Source organism: Symphalangus syndactylus, chromosome 1 (assembly GCF_028878055.3).
Source record: "Symphalangus syndactylus isolate Jambi chromosome 1, NHGRI_mSymSyn1-v2.1_pri, whole genome shotgun sequence".
NCBI classification, from domain to species: domain Eukaryota; kingdom Metazoa; phylum Chordata; class Mammalia; order Primates; family Hylobatidae; genus Symphalangus; species Symphalangus syndactylus.
The window spans coordinates 145,176,008-145,196,838 of record NC_072423.2 but is presented as its reverse complement, the minus strand read 5'-3'; the positions used below and the strand labels follow the sequence as shown (position 1 = coordinate 145,196,838).

General features: G+C 35.1%; 1 protein-coding gene across 12 annotated transcripts in view; it reads right to left on the bottom strand.

The window, feature by feature from the left end:
- Window positions 1–20,831, bottom strand: part of MSR1 (macrophage scavenger receptor 1) — a 526,719-nt gene that overhangs the window by 41,896 nt on the left and 463,992 nt on the right. For all 12 annotated transcript variants that reach the window (XM_063613221.1, XM_063613216.1, XM_063613217.1 and 9 more), the window contains 3 exons: window positions 19,038–19,224; window positions 9,421–9,501; window positions 3,806–3,886 (listed from right to left, as the gene is read on the bottom strand). In XM_063613221.1, coding sequence (XP_063469291.1) covers window positions 3,806–3,886; window positions 9,421–9,501; window positions 19,038–19,224 — 349 coding nt within the window. The remainder of the gene's footprint in view (window positions 1–3,805; window positions 3,887–9,420; window positions 9,502–19,037; window positions 19,225–20,831) is intronic.

Below are 20,831 nucleotides of genomic sequence, written 5' to 3'. Positions count from 1 at the left end.
ATCTCCAACCCTTATCAACCATTCCCTTCTCCGCATACCCTAATCTGGTTATCACCCCATCCCACAGAATCTGCTCTGAACAATGGCAACATCCCCACAGCAGCAGGTGCAAAGAGTTTTGTGTAGATTTCACCTTACTTGACCACCTTTGAAACTGTCTTTGTCTTTTTTCATGCTCTGTTCTCTGGGTTTTCTTCTTCAGTTGGGCTACTTTTCTTCCATTTGTTGCTTTGTTCATCTCAGCGTGTACTTCTGGAACTACTTAAAGCTTTATGCTAAGCCCCTTCCCTTTGTACCTTTCCACTCCCTACCCATAAAATATTATTAAAATCAGTGGTTCTGTCCAGCCTGGGTGACAGAGCAAGACTCCGTCTCAAAAAAAAAAAAAAAAAAAAAAAAAAATCAGTGGTTCTGAAGAATATTTATATAATCAGAGCTAAACTTTCTCTTTTAATCTCTGGCCTCTCCTCAAAACTTCAGACGCATGTGTTCAACCGTCTGTAGATAGCTCCCTGAATCACAGAAAGAAAACGTTCAGTAAATCTGTTGAATTAATAAATGAACTATGTATGGTCTAATATTTTAGATAATCCTGAAAATGACCATAACTTACCCTGAGGGAAACAATCAGGCTTTCAATGGACTTCAAGAGGCAAAACGGACACAAGCATGTTATTTGCATGCTGAAAGTTCTACTACGTTGAACAAGGTAGAACAGAACCTTGTTCGGATTTTGAAGACATGCCAGGTTTCCCTTCAATTAAATCCTCCAAACTTTCTGAGGTAAATATGTCAGGTCTTATAAATGCACTACTCTATAGATCTGCTATGCATGGAAAAAGCATGAAGTCTTCTCTTTCTCTTATGTTTGTGTATATTTTCTGTTGTAGACTGTCTTATTTACCCTTAATTTCCCTATTTCTAGCACTGTATCCTTATGAGCAGTGTGTACTTAATCCATGCAGAAGAAAAGGACAAGGTGAGAAGAAAAGGAGTGTGGGAGGGAGAATAGAAGAAAATAGATGGAGGATGTTCTTTTTCAACTTTTTGCTTCAGAATCTGATAATGTTTTTGATATCATTCACATAGTCCAGGCTGTGAAAAAACTACAACTCAAGCAATGTAAAGTATCAAAGAGTGTTTATATCATAAATTGGGGTCTTAGTTCTGAAATATACTACTTTATTTATCATGGACCTGTTTTTACATATTTCATATTTGACAATTATCGGACTCATTTCTAATTTTAGCACCTTCTACACACTCTTGTAGAGGATAGACTGTATTGTTCCTTCTTTTAGTCTGCAGTACAACTAGAGCAGCACCTGGCACTGCTGCTCACATCTCTACCAGATTGGTGTCTTTTAATAAGAAGTGATGTCCTAAGGACATGTTTTGTCAAGGGACTTATTACCTCTGCCCTTGTTTTTCTTTGTGCTTGATTACTCTTTCTCCATTGTTTTTTTTTTCTACCTAAACATAATGGTTTTCAAAATGTGGTCCCTGGACCAATAGCATCACCTTCACCTGGAAATTGGTGAGGATGCAAGCCCAATCCCAGACCTACTGCATCAGAAACTCTGGGGTGGAGCCCTGTAAGCTGTTTTAACACATCCTCCTTGTGATTCCAATGCTTGCTATAGTTTGAGAAATACAAACCTAAAGAAATTCTAAGCCTCTTTTAGTCCAGCACTAACAAACACTACTTTCTAACACATTTTCTTATGGTATGGATTTAATCACTCCTTACTCTCTATTTCCATATAGCATTTTGTCCAACCTTATCAAGGTTGTTTACTTACCACATGGTATAATAGCTAATTGCTTATGCATTTTTTCCTGTCTCCAGCCCCTAAAGAAAAGCAGCTGTGCTGTATTTATCTCCAGCACACAGCGACCCCTCATCAAGTTGTGCGGACTGGGTGAATGAATGAAATAATACTCTCCAAAACTAAACATAGGTTTACCATTTGATCCAACAATCATACTCCTAGGTAAAATTCTGTCCACAAAAAAAGCCAGCATATTAATGTTTATAGCTGCTTTATGCATAATTTCTGAAACTTTTTTTTTTTGAGTCAGGGTTTCACTCTGTTACCCAGGCTGGAGTGCAGTGGCATGATCTTGGCTCACTGCAACCTCTGCCTCCTGGGTTCAAGTGACCTTCCCACCTCAGCCTCCTGAATAGCTAGGATTACAGGAGTGTGCCCCCATGCCTGGCTAATTTTTGTATTTTTTGGTAGAGACAGGGTTTCACCAGGTTGGCCAGGCTGGTTTTGAACTGATAACCTCAGTGATCCACCCACCTCAGTGATCTGCCTGCCTTGGCCTCCAAAAGTGCCAGGATTACAGGTGTGAGCCACCATGCCCAGCCTAAAACTTTGAAGCAACCAAAATGTCCTTTAATAGATGAATGCATAAACAAATTGTGGTAAATCCATAAAATTGAATACTATTGAGTAATAAAAAGAAATGAGCAATCAGACCATGAAAAGATATAGGGAAACCTTACATTCATATTGCTAAGTGAAAGAAGTCAGTCTGACAGGCTACATACTGTCTAATTCCAACTATATGACATTCTGGAAAAGGCAAAACTATGGAGTCAGTAAAAAGATCAGCAGCTGCCAAGAGATTGTGGTGGGGAGGAATAGAGTTCGCGGAGCACAGGGGACCTTTAGGGCAGTGAAACTATTCTGTCTAATACTGTAACGATGGATACACGACATTATACATTTGCTGAAACATATAAAATGTACAACACAAAGAGTAGCCACTAACGTACATTATAGATTTTGGGTAATAATGATATGTCAATATTGGTTTATTAATGGTTACATGCATACCACACTAATGCAAGATGTTAATAGCAAAGGAAACCACATGTGCATGGGTGGTTTATGGGAACTCTTTATGCTTTCTCTGCAGTTTTTCTACAAATGTAAAACTGTTCTAAAAATAAAATGTATTTTAAAAATACCTCAATGATAGGGCCCCTATTCCTTTTTTTTTTTTCTTTTTCTTATTTTTTAGAGACAGGCCCTCACCATGTTGCTCAGGCTCATCTCCACCTCCTGAGCTAAGCAATCCTCCCACCTCAGCATCTCAAATAGCTGTGACTACAGGTGCTCACCTCTGCAACTGGCCCGACTCTACTCTCTTGATGATAATTCACTTTGAAATTAGGAGACAGTAAGCCTAGCTCTTTCTAAAATTTCTGTTCAAAGTTTGCAATTCAAGCTTAGGCTACTGGCAGAGCTGATGGAAATAACATCATCATGTGTGTACATTTCAAAATGCTGAGCAACCTTGATTATTAAGCACGAGTAGATAATAGCAGATAATTTATTTTGCAGAGGATAGGATTTCAGACTTCTCTCTATTTTGCTAACTGTAACTTCACAAAGTCTGGCCAGTTGTGGTTAAACAGGTATTTACACTTTGCTTCTTTTTTTTTCTTTGCCAGTCCTTCAAATCTCTTTGCTCAAAGATGGATATCATTGTTCGTGATGATTTATGATTGTGAGGAGTTTATAACTCCTGTGTGCTTTTTTAAATGATTTTCCTTTGGGACATAGAGACTTTCCTCAGGTGAACAGAAGTCAGTTTCAAAAATCTGATTTCAGCAATCATTTTTAGACCACAAAATAACTGCATGTGAATACTAGTATTCACACAATGACCATTTTTCATCATCCAAGAATTTAAAAATATATATACTACATATATAACATTATGTATATATATAAATTATCTGGTGTTTCTTCTACATATTCTATAAAGAAAATACACATTATTGTAATACCTGGCCTTCCGGCATATCCTGGGAGTCCTCGACTTCCAGGAAAACCAATTGCTCCCCGATCACCTTTAAGACCTGGAGGACCTACATTATTAATGAAGAAAAAAAGGAGGTAATAATTCATTTTCATACAGACTTTAAAGTATAATGAAAACATCTAGTTTTATAAGTGAATATGAAATTAGAGAATCTCCAAATGAAGGAATAATATCTTTCCTAAAATTTAATGTTTGACATTGAAAGATAATACAAGCAATAAATATAAACCTTAGTACATTCAGCACGTTGTAGCTATTCAATAAATAACATATTGTTGGTAGAAATAAAAGCACATCAGAAAAAATAGATCTTGGAGTTTTAACCAGAAGACTTATGTAGTCAACCAGTAATCATCAAATGGCAGGATTTTGCTGTAGCTGAAATGACAACTTTAACATGCATAAGCTGAAAATTGAATTCTTAAGATTTGCCTTAGAAAAAAATGCAACTCAAGCAATGTGAAGTATCAATGAGTGTTTATGAAATAAATTGGTGTCTTGGCTCTGAAATATATTACTTTATCTATCATGGATCTGTTCTTACATATTTCATTGTAATCCCAGTGTAAATAAAGATACACACACACACACACACACACACACGATACACAGATTTACTTATCAGTATGTACTATATACTTACACAAATCCAGGGATTGATATGCTTAAATGAAAACTGAAAATGGCTATTTTTTTTACCCAATATTACTATGGTGATCATAACAACTGCATATAAAAGAAAATGTTATATTCCTATGAAATAAAATATTTTATCCTAGAGCTCAGTGGTTCTTGATAAACTATTGTAACACTTTCGGCATCTTATTTTGTGTCATCATCAATTCAGAGAGATCTCATTCACCCAGTCTCACTTGATCCCTTGGGGAGGCATACTGTAAGAAACTGATTATACATCTTTTCCCAATACCAATGTTTTGGAATATTACTTTTAGTTCATAAGCTCCAGAAGACATGGCTTATATATATTAAATATATTTTTAAAATCTTTTCTTGAGTTTTATTAATAGAGACACTTAAAATTGGGCTAACTGCCCTCTAAGAAGTGCTCACTAAGAAGTATATGATTCTTAATAGTAAGAAATAGTATTTAAGCCAGTGTAAAACTTTGATTCCAAGAGAAATTAAGCAAACTTCCAAAGCAATAAAGTGATAAACTATGTTTAGAACTATTGCTCCCAAAGCAATAAAGTGATAAACTATATATAGAAATATTAGTAAAGTCAGGACATTTCAACTCAATTTAATTACAAAGTAGTATATATTGGCTGGACTTCACAGTAAACAGCCTAACAAAGACCTAACATCTGTTCTCAGTACAAGCTGATTAATATTTACACCTTCCTTCACTATATAAGCAATGCAGTGAGACTTCTGCACTTGTGGTTACTGAGACCTGTCATTCAAATTTAGAAATAAAAACACTGACAGTAAATTCTGCCAATTTAAAAAATTTGAAAACATTCCCCTACTCTTTGTAGAGTGCCATTCACAAGTAACCTCCACTTTTACTCTGTCCTTCATTAATTCGAGAAATATATATTGTACCAGTCTTAGTACATTCCTGGAGTTAAAAATATCCTTATCCAAACTGATCTTCCAGAGTGGAGAAACAACGAGAGACAGATAGTGAGAAAGGTAGCAAAGAAAGATGGTAATTTGGGGGTTATAATTTTAGAAAAACTGGGTAATGGAATAGAGAATGCTACAGTGCCTGCTTTAGACAGGAACATCTTGGGGCCACAGGAGCATCAGAGAAGCCCCTCCAATGCTGACTTCTCAAGTACCTTACAGTGATGCTCAGAACACAGCCGTTGAACTAAAAATCAAGGGTGTTCAACTACAAATCAAGTACATTTTCAATGGGTAGTCAGAGACCTCTGTTCTTGGAGATGGTTAAGCAGACTATGTATCGCCTATGGAGTTACGTGACTTGTTTGTTTAATGATGTTTCAAAATGTAGTCCTCAAAATGTAAGCACAGCTGTTGAACTTTATTCCATCAGATCAGATACCCTGAGGCTTTCAGGAGGCAATTAACTAATTTTCTACAATAATCTGTGGCGATGGGAAAGGGTCTGGCACTTGCTTCTAACTCATGGACAATATAAGTACAGTTACATGGAATCTGAGCCATGGGATGTTCCAAGAGACGTTAGACATTATCCAGTCAGAATCCATGATTTTAGAGACAGTTCCATGAGACCACAGTGATCAAATCACTTACATAAAGCTGGTCTGATAATTATTCACATGTCCTCAGTATCTTGCTCTGTTCAGGCTCCTTTCTGCAATGTAGCAGACTGGTTAAGGGAATGGACTCTGCACTCATGCCCATTGGGGTTCAAATACCAGCTTTGCCTCTTACCAGTTGCTGATTGACCTCGAACAGGTCATTTAACCTCACTGTGCATTGCACCTGTAAAATGGATGTATTATTTGTTTCTGCATCATCAGGCTGATGTGATAATTAAAAGAGCTCATACATGTAAAACACTTAGAAAAGTGCCTGGCATGTAATGACTACTTTGTAAATGTTAGCTTTCTTGTTCTCCTCCTCTTCCTCATCCTCCTCCTCTTCCTCATCCTCCTCCTCAGTAATACAATCATTATTTTCAGCAGCCTGTGGTAAAGGCATCTAAATTTAGTCTCATTAAATGATACGTACACAGTTAGCAGTGACATTTTTGGATTCATTGGCACAATTTGTTACTTCCAGAAGAAACCCACTTACAATACTCAGGCATAGAGCGACAGCCTGCAGCCAGGCAACGTTCCTTACTCAGGTGTATATTTAGGGAATATAAATATATGTCCTTGTTGCAGCTTTAGGGAGGGGTCTTCTTGGGGCCATAGCCTATGGGAAAGGGTGGGCCAGGGTAAAGATATATGTGGATATAAACATTAATAAAATATGGTTCCTGTCTTCCAATATCTATGGGTAAGATGAGCTTTATTTTCTCTTCCAGAGACGTGATTCGTATGGTGGAAAATTCAGATTACGTAAGGAAGTAAATAGTACTGGTTGATGACGAAAAGTTTGCAGCCAGAGCAGCCTTCACTTCTCTCCCAGAGCATCTCATGTAGGTAGCCCCTAACATGCCTACAGGTCAAACTACCTTCTTATTGATCACATTGGGCATAAACAGCTTCTCAGAGGGCCTACACAAAAATTCCTTTAGAAAAGAAAGTTGTTTCTCCTTCAAAACATTGTTGTCAGAGGTAAAATCGGCCCCTTAAAAGAAACTCACATGAGATAAAAAATCCTTGATCATGACATTTGCCTCCCTTCTATTACTACTTATCATCCTGGAAGCTCTGTGAATTGAGAGATTCTGTATCTGTTTACACATACTCTACAGGGTATTGTAGAACACCAGGCCTGGAGAAAGTGCTCAGCACATATTTTTTGAGTGAAAAGTGATAGGTCATTCTCCCCAGCATGCTTTCAAGGAAATAGCCCTCTAAAATAAATTTTTTATTATTTGGGGAATAAAGCATATTTAAACATAATATCCACCCTAGTATATGAATAATAATTCTACTATATTTAATGTATTAGTTATTTAAGGCTACTAGGACAACCACTTAGGTTTTGCAGATATTCACATCATGATTGTCAGTCTAGGTGAGTTTGACTTGGTCAAGCTGAGTTTAGTAGGCTCAAATGGATGTAGAGATGGGGACGTAATAAACCTGGTCAAATTAGAAAGTAGAATTAGTATGATTGCCCATCATATACTCTTTGCTTCCTGATTTAGGTATCAAATATGAGGCAATTAGACCATCTGGTGGAGAAATGAACAGAACGTAGCAAGACATCCAGAAATAATTCATTAGGAAAGATGCCTGGTATTTTGAATACTTTTCTTGTAGTGCACCAAACTAAATGGTAACCTGATAACCTAGAAGAGTCATTGATTACCCCAGGAACTCGACCTGTCTTTTATGAGGAACTGGGTAATGCCTATTTGTGTAAATGAGCAGTACCAAAAGCAACAAATTATGACATCACTTTTTACCCTGTAAATTTAAACTATGACAAATCGTTAATTTACAATAAAAAAAAACAAAATCAAAGATTCTTTGCAATGGTGTCTATTTATAACATTAACACAAGCTGAAATTTATAAATCCTTCTATTTCATACATTCATAGTTCAGAAACAGCTGCAGAAGATTCTCCCAAGATGAAGCATTGTATGGCAAGTTGCAGCCCGGACTGAACTTTTATGGTTGAGTTATGAAGCTCTGACAATTGCAGCTTGTATGGAGGAGCTGATAGACCCTTGACAATAGTACTTCTGGCAGCAGATTTAATACTGGTTATTTCCCCGCTTATTACATTAATGCAGCATTGTTAATATCTGACTAGCATTAGTCAAGTAGAAAGACTTTCCCGAATAAAAATTCTTTCCTGGCAAGGCATTCAAAAGCACATCAAAACTAATACCATCCGACTTGGCATATTATATATATGGGGAGGATTGCTATTTTATAAATATAAAACATGTGTACCAGGATGTATACCATCTATCTTCACATATAATATGCCATATATATATTTATACACATATATATACATATCTGTGCTTAGGCAGGTATCAAGTTCATGCTTTTCATTTTCAAAAATTTTTCTGATGTGACCAGGGCTAGTCAATATACTGATCAGAAAGAAGAACCTTTTATATAATCAAAAGACAGAAAAATAAGATGAAGTACATGGTATTTAGACATGTTTTGGTAACACAAACCATTCTAGTTATAACTAGACCTTGTAGTATACTTCCTGCCATCAAACGGCATGCAGGATATTTGATTTCAAGCCAAGGCTAACATGACAATCATGTTATTATCTTTTTTTATTTTTTCAAGCAAAGAAAGTTTGTGTTCTCTCTTCTGTGTCTTCCATTGTCTTCTTTCAAAATATTTCTTTCAAAATTACAACTTAGAGGAAAATAATTTGAAACAATTTTGCTCTTAGTAAAGCACAGAGAGTGACCGTCAGCAAAGGTAAGTGTCATCCATAATTTAGCCAATATTTACATTCAGATTTCATTAGTTTAAACAGATACATTCCAAATACTATAAGAAATATAGTCCAATTTGCTTGTGATTCATAACTCAATACTAGTGTGAGTTTTTATGTCTTAAAAATGAGATAGCTTGCAAATGTGAAGATGATTTATTCAATGCAAAGATAATTGTTGTACTCCCCTTCACATATGATCTACGGTTAGGTTTGCCTTATCCTGTTTGCTGTCTGTTATATACATGTCACTCTCTAGACTTACGAACAATATCATTTGGTTACTCTGGTTAAAGCATTCATTTTATTCAAAAATCATGAGTAATGCTTATCATTCACTATATGATTAGGCTACTAGAACATTTACTACCCCCACAAGACACACACACACGTGCGTGCGTGCATACACACACACACACAAACACACACATCCTCAGCAGGATATAAATAAAATAGCAATCCTCCCCTACACATGTACCTGGATATATATCATATATCTTCACAGTATATGATTAAATACCTATAATTATCATACCTATTGGACCTGGAAATCCTCGTGGACCACTTTCTCCAGTGGGACCTCGATCTCCTTTTTCACCTGGGGGTCCAGGAGGACCTTTAAAAAAATTACAGTTACTGATCATAGTTGTAAAGCATAGGAAAAATGGGTTAGTCATCTGTCAATATACTTATATAAGGAAATCCAAAGTCTTCTATTTGTTGTGCAATAATATAGAATGTATAAGACTGAACTTCATGAATGGAGGAGTATTCTGCTATTCAGGAATATAATGCCCTATACTAATAAGGATGACATGGCCTCAAAGTAAACAACCTAACAGTATATTAAATGTGAGTGTGCCTAACACTTTCCTATGTTCTGAGAACCTGGGGGCAGAGAAAAGACAGCAGGCTGGCATAAAGTCACATTAGTGTTGGACGCATCCTAGGCAGTTAGACATACTGTTAGATATAATATGGAGTTAGCTACTATACGGAAAATCTATAAGTAAGAACTTCAAAGACATTTGTGATACCCTCAAGGGAAGGGAAAATTCACACACAGTATACAACCAGAAAGCACTTTGTTGGAACTGACCATAAACTCAGATATTTGTCAGGGAGCTGGAGATCCGCGTGAATGCTGATGGTTGAAGTCTTCACTGAGAAAGTAGGATATGAGGGGTACTTTCAAGAATGAAGAGAAGGGGAAGGAAGACAATTCCCAGGGAGTGAAAAGGCATGAGGAAAGGCAGGAAGGTGAAAATGAGTAGAGGAATTCTTTTTTCAAGTAAAATATTAAGTAGAATTTCTAGATTGCTGAAAATACTGTAAACAAAATAGAGACATTGCAAGGAAAACTCTGGTCTCATCATTTTTTTTCAGGTGGCTCTCCTGAGAGCTGTGATTAAACAACATTGATTTAGCCATTTGTATTTTCTGTGTCCAGCAAAACAGATATCTGCTCATCATGCCTTTAAAATGATTATACCTAGCATGTCTTTAGAACTCAAAGGTAATCCTACCTACATAGCATGTTCCATATGGAGTACAGAGGACAAAAAAATCTCTTCTTTATTTAAAGAAGAACACTTAGTTTCCTTTTCAACACCAGAAGAAAGAAACAGAGAGAAACATTATTCCACAGATTCACCAGAGAATAAAGACATAGTGATATTTTAAAAGAAGCATTTTCAATTGATAGTTTGGTCACATACATAGTCCAAGGAAAACATACAAATATATACAGCATTCCTGGTTAGAATGCACTTGTTTAAAAATTTTAATCAGGTGGGACACATAATACCTGAAGAAATCTAAGAGGGGGCCACATAAATAAACAAAGATTATCTCATGAAAAAGTGTATTTTGTACATTTTTTTGTTGCTTATTTTGACATCCTTGACTCTACTTCTGTCTATTCCTCTGGTATGTCCCATTTTCAAGGTACAATTTGGGTTTTAGAGGCCCAAGATATCATTACTCTGCTCAAAAGAATGTCCCTGTCTCTTCATATGCAACATTGCACACACATTTAACTGTATTTTTATTATAAAAGCAACTCTACTTATAGGAAACATAAAAACCTAGAAAAAGCGTGAGGAAAAATATAATTCGTAGTTGTGTTAACTAAAGATCTTTACCATTTCTTTCCTAAGTGTGTATGTGTATTTTTTTTTCACATAATCGTCATGCAAACAATATATTACAGGGCTTTTAGAAATTAACCAGCGTATTATATTCTAAGGTATAGCTTAATTGTTGCAAGACATACATTTAAGTGCTGCACAAGAAATGTCAGGTTTCTATATCAAAGGGAATCTTTATGTGCCCCTGTTCTCTGCAGAAAAATGTAGTACTTCCCAAGAAAAGGAGTTTAACTTCCACAACCATGAATACGGCTGCATCCATTCATCACTACATAGCAATGAATCCGAGGGGAGGGGGGCAAGCAGGACAGACACTCAATTTACAGCCTGAATTTTGTTGAACTAATCGAAGGGAAGCACAACGATAGTACCCAAGGATGGTGTTTTGAAAAAAGTGCACAAGCAAAGATTTCAGTTTAGTAACTCAGGATCCAAAGCAAGACGCAGACATTCCAGGAAAAACTAGAACATGAAACAAGAAGAAACAGGGACACAGAGAATAGATCTAGACTCTTAGCCTCTGAGATGGACTTCTCACCATTTCTTTGGTAAGTAAGAGGTGGAAGGAACTCTCCTAATTACTAACTATCCTTTCAATGACATTACATGTAATTATGGGAACTGTATACAGCTTTAATTTTGGAGTATTAGTTCAATCACGGCAAATACATCTGTGTTATTTTACAAAATTTGGAGTTAAAGATCCCTCTCTCTATTTTTATATAAAAATACTGATACCCGGTATTTGAATCCTACAATAAGAAAAACAGGTAAAGCTTTTTGTTAGAGTTCTAACTAGACGTGTTGAACATACATTTTTATTGTCATTCTATTCTTCATGTAACATTAATCTCACATTATGTTTCATTTTTGTACACTGTTATAGCTCTTTTACTGTTTCTAACAAAATGTTGGAAGGAACTCAATAAATGTTTTAGGTGTCTTTTAGATACATTGGGGGAATAAAACAACAAATTATATACCACTTTACTCTTAGTTTCTGATGTGGAACATTTGAGAACACTGTCCACTACCTTGCCACCTTCCAAAACTAGCTTCCTCTCCATTCCCATTGTAGCGCATGTCTTCACCATCACGCAGCTGGACAATTGCTAGAGTTTTTTCATCTGCTCTGAATGTGTTTTGTCTATTTCACTTCCTATTTCCCTCAGTGTTAGCTTTCTTCTTTTTGATAAGAATCTGTTTTGCAATGTCTCCATCAAATTAAGGAAATGCAGTAACCTATTCTGCCACATTATGGAAAAAAGAATAAAGACTTAGAGTCTCTTGTAGTCACGTTTTGTTCGTAGTTTCCATTTAGTCTTTTCAAAATTTTGTTCCACATTGACATAGTAACTGCCTCGTTGCATCAATAAAAGGACAAAATGCTACCTGTCAGCTCCCTTGCTGATATATGTCAAAAAAAAAACTGGGTTAATATTGGCCAAAATACATTATTTACTCTAGTTCAAGAAGCCATAGAATTTACATTATTTTTCATCTTTAATGTTTTCAATTACAGTTATAGGAATAATTCATAAATACTATCATAATAATCTGCCATGAAGAATTACCTTTATAAAACACATGCACGAAATCTACTATTAAGCTTCCTCCATGATTATTTCTTAAAAAGGAAAACTAAGATTTCTACATAACCACAAAAAATTACTGGTATGTAATATTTGATCATCATCAATATCATAGATCAAAATTACCCAATTTACTAGAAAAGCAAATCCAAGCGTATCATATCATTTAAAATCCTCAGATGATAACACAGCACTAATAATATCTGACTAAGTTTCCAGAATCTTGCTTCTCTAGTTTTTATTCATTATGAACATTAATTTTCTACTTTGTTTTCAATCTTGTCTCATATTCAGGTCATCATAAAAATCTGCCACATCTTCTATCAGTCTATTGCTGCCTAAACCTGCTTCTTTATTTTCTAGTTTTCATGCTTATTGATTTAGATACGTTTAATCTGGAAGACACTTTAAATATTGTTTAACTAAACATATTTATAGAGGGTCAGAGAGTGAGTTGCTCAAGGTCTTAAAACTAGTTGCGTAAAATCATAACTAGAACATTTCATTTCTTTCCTGACATCCTATGCTACCATGTTCTAAATTTAATTGACTTCATTTTCCTTTTCTGTTCTTCCATTATTCTGGAGCTGAATTTTTCCTTTATATAGTGGTTAAAGTCACAATTCAGTTTTTTTCCTTTTGTTTATTTTATTTATTTATTTATTATTATTATTTTTTTTTTATGAGAGACAGGGTCTTGCTACCTTGCCTAGGCTGGTCTTGAACTCCTGGGCTCAAAAGTCCCTCTTGTCTCAGTTTCCCCAAGTGCTGGGATTATATTGTCTCAGCCTCCCAAAGTGCTTGGATTACAGGCATGAGCCACCACTTCTAGCCTACAGTCTAGCTGTTAAAATCTCAGTAATTAATTTTACAAAACTCCAAATTCAAATTTCCTCAGTTCCTTTTTCATTTTCTCTACTATAAAAATCAAAATTTATTTTCTAGTGCTCTTATATCCTAGGAAGCCAATATATCTAAAATTTTTCCAAATAAACAAAATGTTAGCTATTCTCACCACAGAGCCATATTACACTTTATTTCTCTTAAATACATTTCTCTAGAGTTCATCTTTGCTTCTTTAAATCATGTTATCCCCAACTCTCCACCAAACTGTACTTCACCATTTCCACAATGAAATTTTATGTAGTTCTTTAAGACTCTAATTATCATAACTAATTGAGAAATGTATTAAAAATCTTTGTCTCTTTTAACTGTACAATTATTTAGTGATTATTAATATACAGGAAAAGAGAACACAAAGTAATTACACTAACTCTGCAATCAACACACGATAAAGGATAAAACACTCATTAATTTCTAAAATATGGTTCTTAAATTATAATTTAATTAATATATATTTTATGGCTAGGTGCTATAAGAGATATAAAGAATAGTTTCTAATTGAAGTAACTTGTGTCCAGGGAGAGTTGACACTGTTCTGGAAGAGAGTATGAGATACTTTTATACATAACAATCACATTGAGAATTCTCTTGTGAGAGAATACTTAATGTTCCATATTAAGACAGAAATAAATATCTGCTGGGCCTTACTATTGGTAGAACCAGCAAAGGCTTCATGCAACAGGTGGCATCTCAGATGGACTTTGAATGATAAATAAGATATCTTCGAATACAAATCAAAGAGAAAATATTTCAAATAAAGGAAAAGACATGAGGCAGGATGCACAAAGTACTGGGTACATTAGAATCACAGTCAAATTAGTTGAAATATTTGATATACAAAAAAGACAAGGGAGGGAATGAAGCATTCAAGACTAGTTAAGAGACACACTGAAGAAGACCTTGAGTGCTATAGGCAAAACTGTATGTCTAATGAGGGGGCAACAGATAGTCTTTATGCTTCCTAAAGCAAGGCTGTAATCTACAAGGGTGCAAAAAGGATTACACTCTGGGCAGGAAACAATTGCAACTCTGGCAAAGAAGTGATAAGAATAATTTATATGAGGATATAAAGAGATGACAAGAGAATAGAGAACACAGAACGTTGAGAACTAATGGTGGTCTTGGGAGATATAAAATAATTAAAATCGATAGCTTGGAAACCAGGAAGAATGACACTGCTATTACAGAGTGTAACTTGCTAAGAAGAAAGTCTTAGTTTCACTTATTCACTCAACACATACATAATTGCTCATCCACCATTTTCCAGGCACTCTAACAGGCATTGGGAATGCAGAGGTAGACAAGAAGGAGAAGACTTAACCTCACAGAGCTCACATACTACTGGAGAAGATACAAGCTAAACAAGTAAGGAAATGCAGAGATGACATAATTTCATACAGTGGTACATACTATGAGGAAATTAAAGCAAATCATGGTAGACAGAGACATGGGGGAGGTTAGAATAAGAATGGTGGAAGGTGGAGGAGGTAACTTCAAGTGGAGCCAAGAAGGAGCAGAGATGTAGAGCAGAACACTTCAAGAGAAAGTGAAAACGTCTAGTGTTCATTATGGACAGCACAAAATGAAACAAGCATTTTCTCTGTATTAACTTTTACTTGTTCGTGGCACTTCATTATTCCACATTTCCAAGCTAGGCAGAAGGATGACAGAGGGAAGATTTAGAAAATTAGGGCAGAGAAATAGACAGGTGACAGACCAAGTAGAAGCTTAGATTTTATCCCAAATCTAATGAGAAGATATTGGAGGATTTAAGCAAGAGAGAGAAAAGACACATCTAGTGTAAAGACAGAAACCACACACATCCAGTAATTTGTATGGGTTTTCTTAAATAGCATTTTTTCTCTCTATTTAGAATGGACTAAGAGCAGAGCCAGGGACACCAACAGAGAAGCAGATGTAATACACCAGACTGGGATATGGTTGCTTGAATCACACCAGTAATAGAGAGTAAGAAGAAGTTTGATTTGAGATATTGTATGAAATAAGAATTAGTAGGACTCACAAATGGATTACGTACAGAATGAGAGCAAGGAAGTCAAAGACAGCTTCCAAGATCACAGAGTGAGCAGGTAGTTGGAAAATGACAAATCCATCAAAAAGACTGAAAATGCAGCAGATTTGGGGAGGTGGATGGGGATAGCTAGTTAAGAAGTGAGGATTTGGTTTTGAATTTGTAAAGCTTTGGACATTTATTTGAAATCCAAAGTGGAGGTATCTAACTGTTAGAGAAAAATCTGATTAATTCAAATTTTTCTTTATCATCTGTTTTACTGTGATAAATACTATGTGTGATATGTGTTCTGTATAAGCAAGCTATGAAGTACAACAATAATGAGAATACCCTTGCAATATCACAATCCAAGAAATTGGTATCTACCTAGATGTTCCCCCATCTCATTCATCTATTTCCTTTTCACAGATAAACATTACCCTGAATTTTGTGTTTATCATTTTCTTAAATTTTTTTTTTTTTTTTTTTTTTTTGAGACGGAGTCTCGCTCTGTCACCCAGGCTGGAGTGCAGTGGCACAATCTCGGCTCACTGCAAGCTCCGCCTCCCGGGTTCACGCCATTCTCCTGCCTCAGCCTCTCCGAGTAGCTGGGACTACAGGCGCCCGCCACCATGCCCAGATATATTTTTTGTATTTTTAGTAGAGACGGGGTTTCACCGTGGTCTCGATCTCCTGACCTCGTGATCCGCCTGCCTTGGCCTCCCAAAGTGCTGGGATTACAAGCGTGAGCCACCGCGCCCGGCCATTTTCTTAAATTTTAAAAGCACCATTATGTTACATACTTATGTGTCTGTAAATTTACATAGTTTTACTAACTATAAGCATTAGAAGTAAAAATTGTCTATATATAGTTTTCTGGGACTTGTTTTTATTTTTTTTTCATTGTCATCACTTGATTATTAGGCTTCTCAATTTTCTCAAACTAGTGTATTTGAAATAAAATCACATGAAATTCTTGGTTCTCTTTTTCTAGTTGCTAATGATATAAAATGAGACAAAATATTAAAGTCATGAAACAGAGCTTAACAGACATGGAAGCTGGAATGAGAATATCCAATATGAATTTTTTGTGAGTTACAGAGGAAAGGAGAGAAAGAATTATGAAGAAGCAATAGTCAAAGTGAATGAAGCTGGTTATATTCCCAAACTGATAGACATAAATCCACTAATATAAGAAGTACAACAAAAGTTAGATGAATAAATTATCAATACAAAACCACAGATAAGCAAAACTGCAGATACGAATGACAAAGAGAATGAGAAACAGATTGGTGGCAGTCATTTTAAGAGCCATAAGAAAAGCTTGAAGCCAGGGGACCAATTTTTTCAGCACACTGATAGAAGGAATCCAAATGACTGTCAACCTAAGAAGTGTGTATATAGTAAAACAATTTCAAAGATCAAGACAAAATAGAGAAAATGAAATCAGAAGGTTTCATTATCAATTTACTTTCACTAAATGAACTTCTAAAAGATATACTTCAGGCAGAAGGAAAATAATCCCAGAAGAAATGACTGAGGTGCTTTTAGAAGGGAGAACAATTGGATACATATGTAACAAACCTGCACGTTGTGCACATGTACCCTAAAACTTAAAGTATAATAATAAAAAAAAAACGTGAAAAAAAAAAGAAGAAGGGAGAACAATTGGTAAATTCATGGGCAAATTTCAATAAATATTTGTTGTGGGTGAGTGATGACTATCTGAGCCAGTGGTGCAGAGTTAAATAATTTACCAAGATGGTTGTAGATAAAGAAAGGCAGATTTATTAACAAAAGCAGGAAAATACGTTGCAAGGAGGCAATGAGCAGGCCAGCAGAAGAGAAACTGATAGTCAGGAAACAAAGGTTTGCTGAAGATTTCATAGAATAGTGTTTATAACGTATGCTGAAGAGATCTTGTGCAGTACTGATAAGCCAAGGTTACAGTGGGTTAACTTGCAGATATCTGGTGATAAGTTTCATGCAGGAGGGACCTACATGTTCTGGGCCAAGAAGAAAGGCAGATTTTCAGCTTATCTTCTTTCTCTTTGCTTTCCCTGGTCCTACCAGCCTGACTACTTTTCCCTAATTAGGGCTCCACAATATTGTCTGTATAAAAAAAGAAAAATAATATTGACTAAGTTCTTGATAAAAAAAATAAAGTAGAATGAACCATACCAAAAATATTAGCAAGAAATTAGGGAAGAGGATCATCAAAGCACTTTCAGTTCCTTGTGTATTTTAGGATGAATGTTAAGATACTGATCAACTTTAGACTTCAAGATAAATGTTAAGGTCAACAATCAATAAAAAATAGAAACATACTACAAAGTTTCTAAAACCTGTTTGGTAACTTTGGTAGAGAGAAAAATTCAGCAAGAGAAAAATGTTAATCAATCCAAAAGTGGCAACACAGGAAAGCAAAAGAAACATAAAATAAACCAAAGAAAACCAGAGCACATAAGAGAGTGGAAATAAATACAGTGAAAAGAGATGGGCCGGGCGCGGTGGCTCACGCTTGTAATCCCAGCACTTTGAGAGGCCGAGGCGGGCGGATCACGAGGTCAGGAGATCCAGACCACTGTGAAACCCCGTCTCTACTAAAAATACAAAAAAAAGTTAGCCAGGCGTGGTGGCGGGTGCCTGTAGTCCCAGCTACTCGGAGAGGCTGAGGCAGGAGAATGGCATGAACCCGGGAGGCAGAGCTTGCAGTGAGCCGAGATTGCGCCACTGCACTCCAGCCTGGGCGACACAGCAAGACTCTGTCTCAAAAAAAAAAAAAAAAAAAAAAAAAAGAGATGGTCAGACTGTATAGTTTTTTAAAAGAAAAGTTAAGTGCTCATTACAAGAGATAAACCTAAAACAAAGGATACTAAAAGGCAAAAGGTTGCAATCAAAATATAGAAAAATATATGTAAATGGTTGAAATCAAAATATAGAAAATCAAAACCAAAATATAGAAATCAAAAAATCAAAATATAGAAACAATCTATAATGTGAAGCTAAAACTAAAATATCTAAAATGTAAAGCTAAAACTGAAAGCCTATATATATATAGTAAGAAAGCATATATATATATTATATATGTAAGATTGAATTCACCTTATTTCACTAACAGGTGCTGCAGAAGAAATGAAAGACTGGAAGTTTTGAAAAAACAGTATTAACAAGCTTGGTTTGTGAACATGTGAAGAAACTTGTAATTACAGAAAACTTGTATTCAGTAGTTACGAGGTAGTTTTTAAAAATGAGAAAATATTTAGACCTTAAGATATATTTTGCTTATCCCTTTCTATTTAAATGATACCAGGTTACTTGTTATTGTACCCTGTCTTGATCTGATTTTAATATTCTTTCCTCTGGTTATCTGCAGTAAATGTATGCTCAAAAACTATTTATTTCAAACCAAAGGATTTCAAATATCAAATCTCTGCATGTATCAGTATATTTTAATATATATATCATTTTCTGGAGGAATGACAAAACATTTTACCTTGAATTAAAGTGATATTTCTTAAGGTCTGAGAATGTTCCCAATCTTTCAGTCTGAGATCATTAGTGATGTTATTCAGTACTTTCACTTCTCCTTTTATTTCCTGTTCCAAATGCACTTGTTCTTCTTTCATAGCCATAATTTCTGCTGATACATTGTAAACACGCTCCTCTAATTTACTGATTTCCTGTAAAACATAAGTGAGCATTCACAGCCTTTGTTACATACATAATTATCAAATATGAAAGTTCAAGAAACCCTCGGAGTTCAGGTTTTCAAAAACATATTACAGGAGGTTTATGGAATAAGAAAACAGAAATTAGAAAACTGTTTTGAAAGTAATAATTCTTTAATTGTGAAACATTTCCTCTTTTGACTGAATGGCTGAATGTTTACAATCACAACCCCCTTCAAAAATCAATTTAATATATCTATGATATGTTTCTATTCCTATAAATATAGATGTCAAAATGCTAACAATAAAATTAAATAAACATCATAAGGTCTTAATTTATCTGAAGTAAAATGTCTTCATACTGTACTCACAGTGGCAACATATTCAAATTCCTTAAATTTGATAGATTTATATGGGAAATTGTTTTATAGTAATAAACGAAGTTTAATGTCATAATCCTCAGTGGTGATGAACATTGACAATAGATTTTCATACTCAATAAAACCTCAAACTCGCATATTAACAGTGCTTTACTTTCAATTTGCATTGCCTCTGTATTTGAGGCATTAGTATTTTGTGTTTTCAAATACATATATATTTTGTGTATATTTATACATACACATTCACATACTTAGAGTGAGAAAAACAGAGAGGATCTACCTATATCCTGGAATATACTTTTATATTTTACTGAAAAATATATTAAGGATATTTATCTATTAAAATACTTCAGAGACTGACATTTTCAGTAATTTAGTGGAATTGAATCTGTTTCTCAAAATTTGTTTAGGATTCCTATTCATAGTGTTTTGAGCTGTGCACTTTTCTACAACTTTAAACAATGCTGCCATGAACATCATTTAAAATATATTCATATATTGATGTAAGTACTTCTATAGAACATCCTCCTGGAAATGGATTTGACCAAAGGGACTAAACATTAAACAGCATTTTTGTTCAACCATTGCCATACTGCTCTCCAAATATATGCTATCATTTTTCTTCCTCTTACTGCGTATCAGTGTCCACTTTTTGCAGCTAAATACTGGGTATCATTAATGTATTTCAGTTTGCATAGTAAGAGTAGGTACATAGCAAATGATTATTACTTAACTTGTTTTTCAAATTATAATGAGGTTAAAGTATCCAGTCATTAAATTTCTGACGATTAATATTTATTAATTTTTCTTTTTGATCCTTTGCTTGGTTTTCTCTTTTGGCACTGGGCTTTTTCTTTTTGATGAACCAAATCTTCTCATCTATTCTAGTAATAATTTTTGCCTCTCTGCTCTACTTTTATCCCATTTTCTGTCTTCATTCTATGCTTTATTATTGTATTAAGTACTCCTATGTTCTAAAGTTGATAGATACTCATTTCCCATTTCAACATAGGGAAATAAGCCAGTGGTATATTTTTCTTTAATCCAGATGTAAAAAGAATATTACACTCTCTTGAGCTGGATTGGACTAGACAAGCTTAGGTGAGAGGATCAAGATGGACAGGGTGTAAGACCTTCTAAAATAAATGAAAGTGTATCTAGATTTGCCTCTTCAATGACACTATACGTAAGCAGAGAGACTTATCAGCTTTCATTGCTCTAACTGTGCCTTCTACCAAA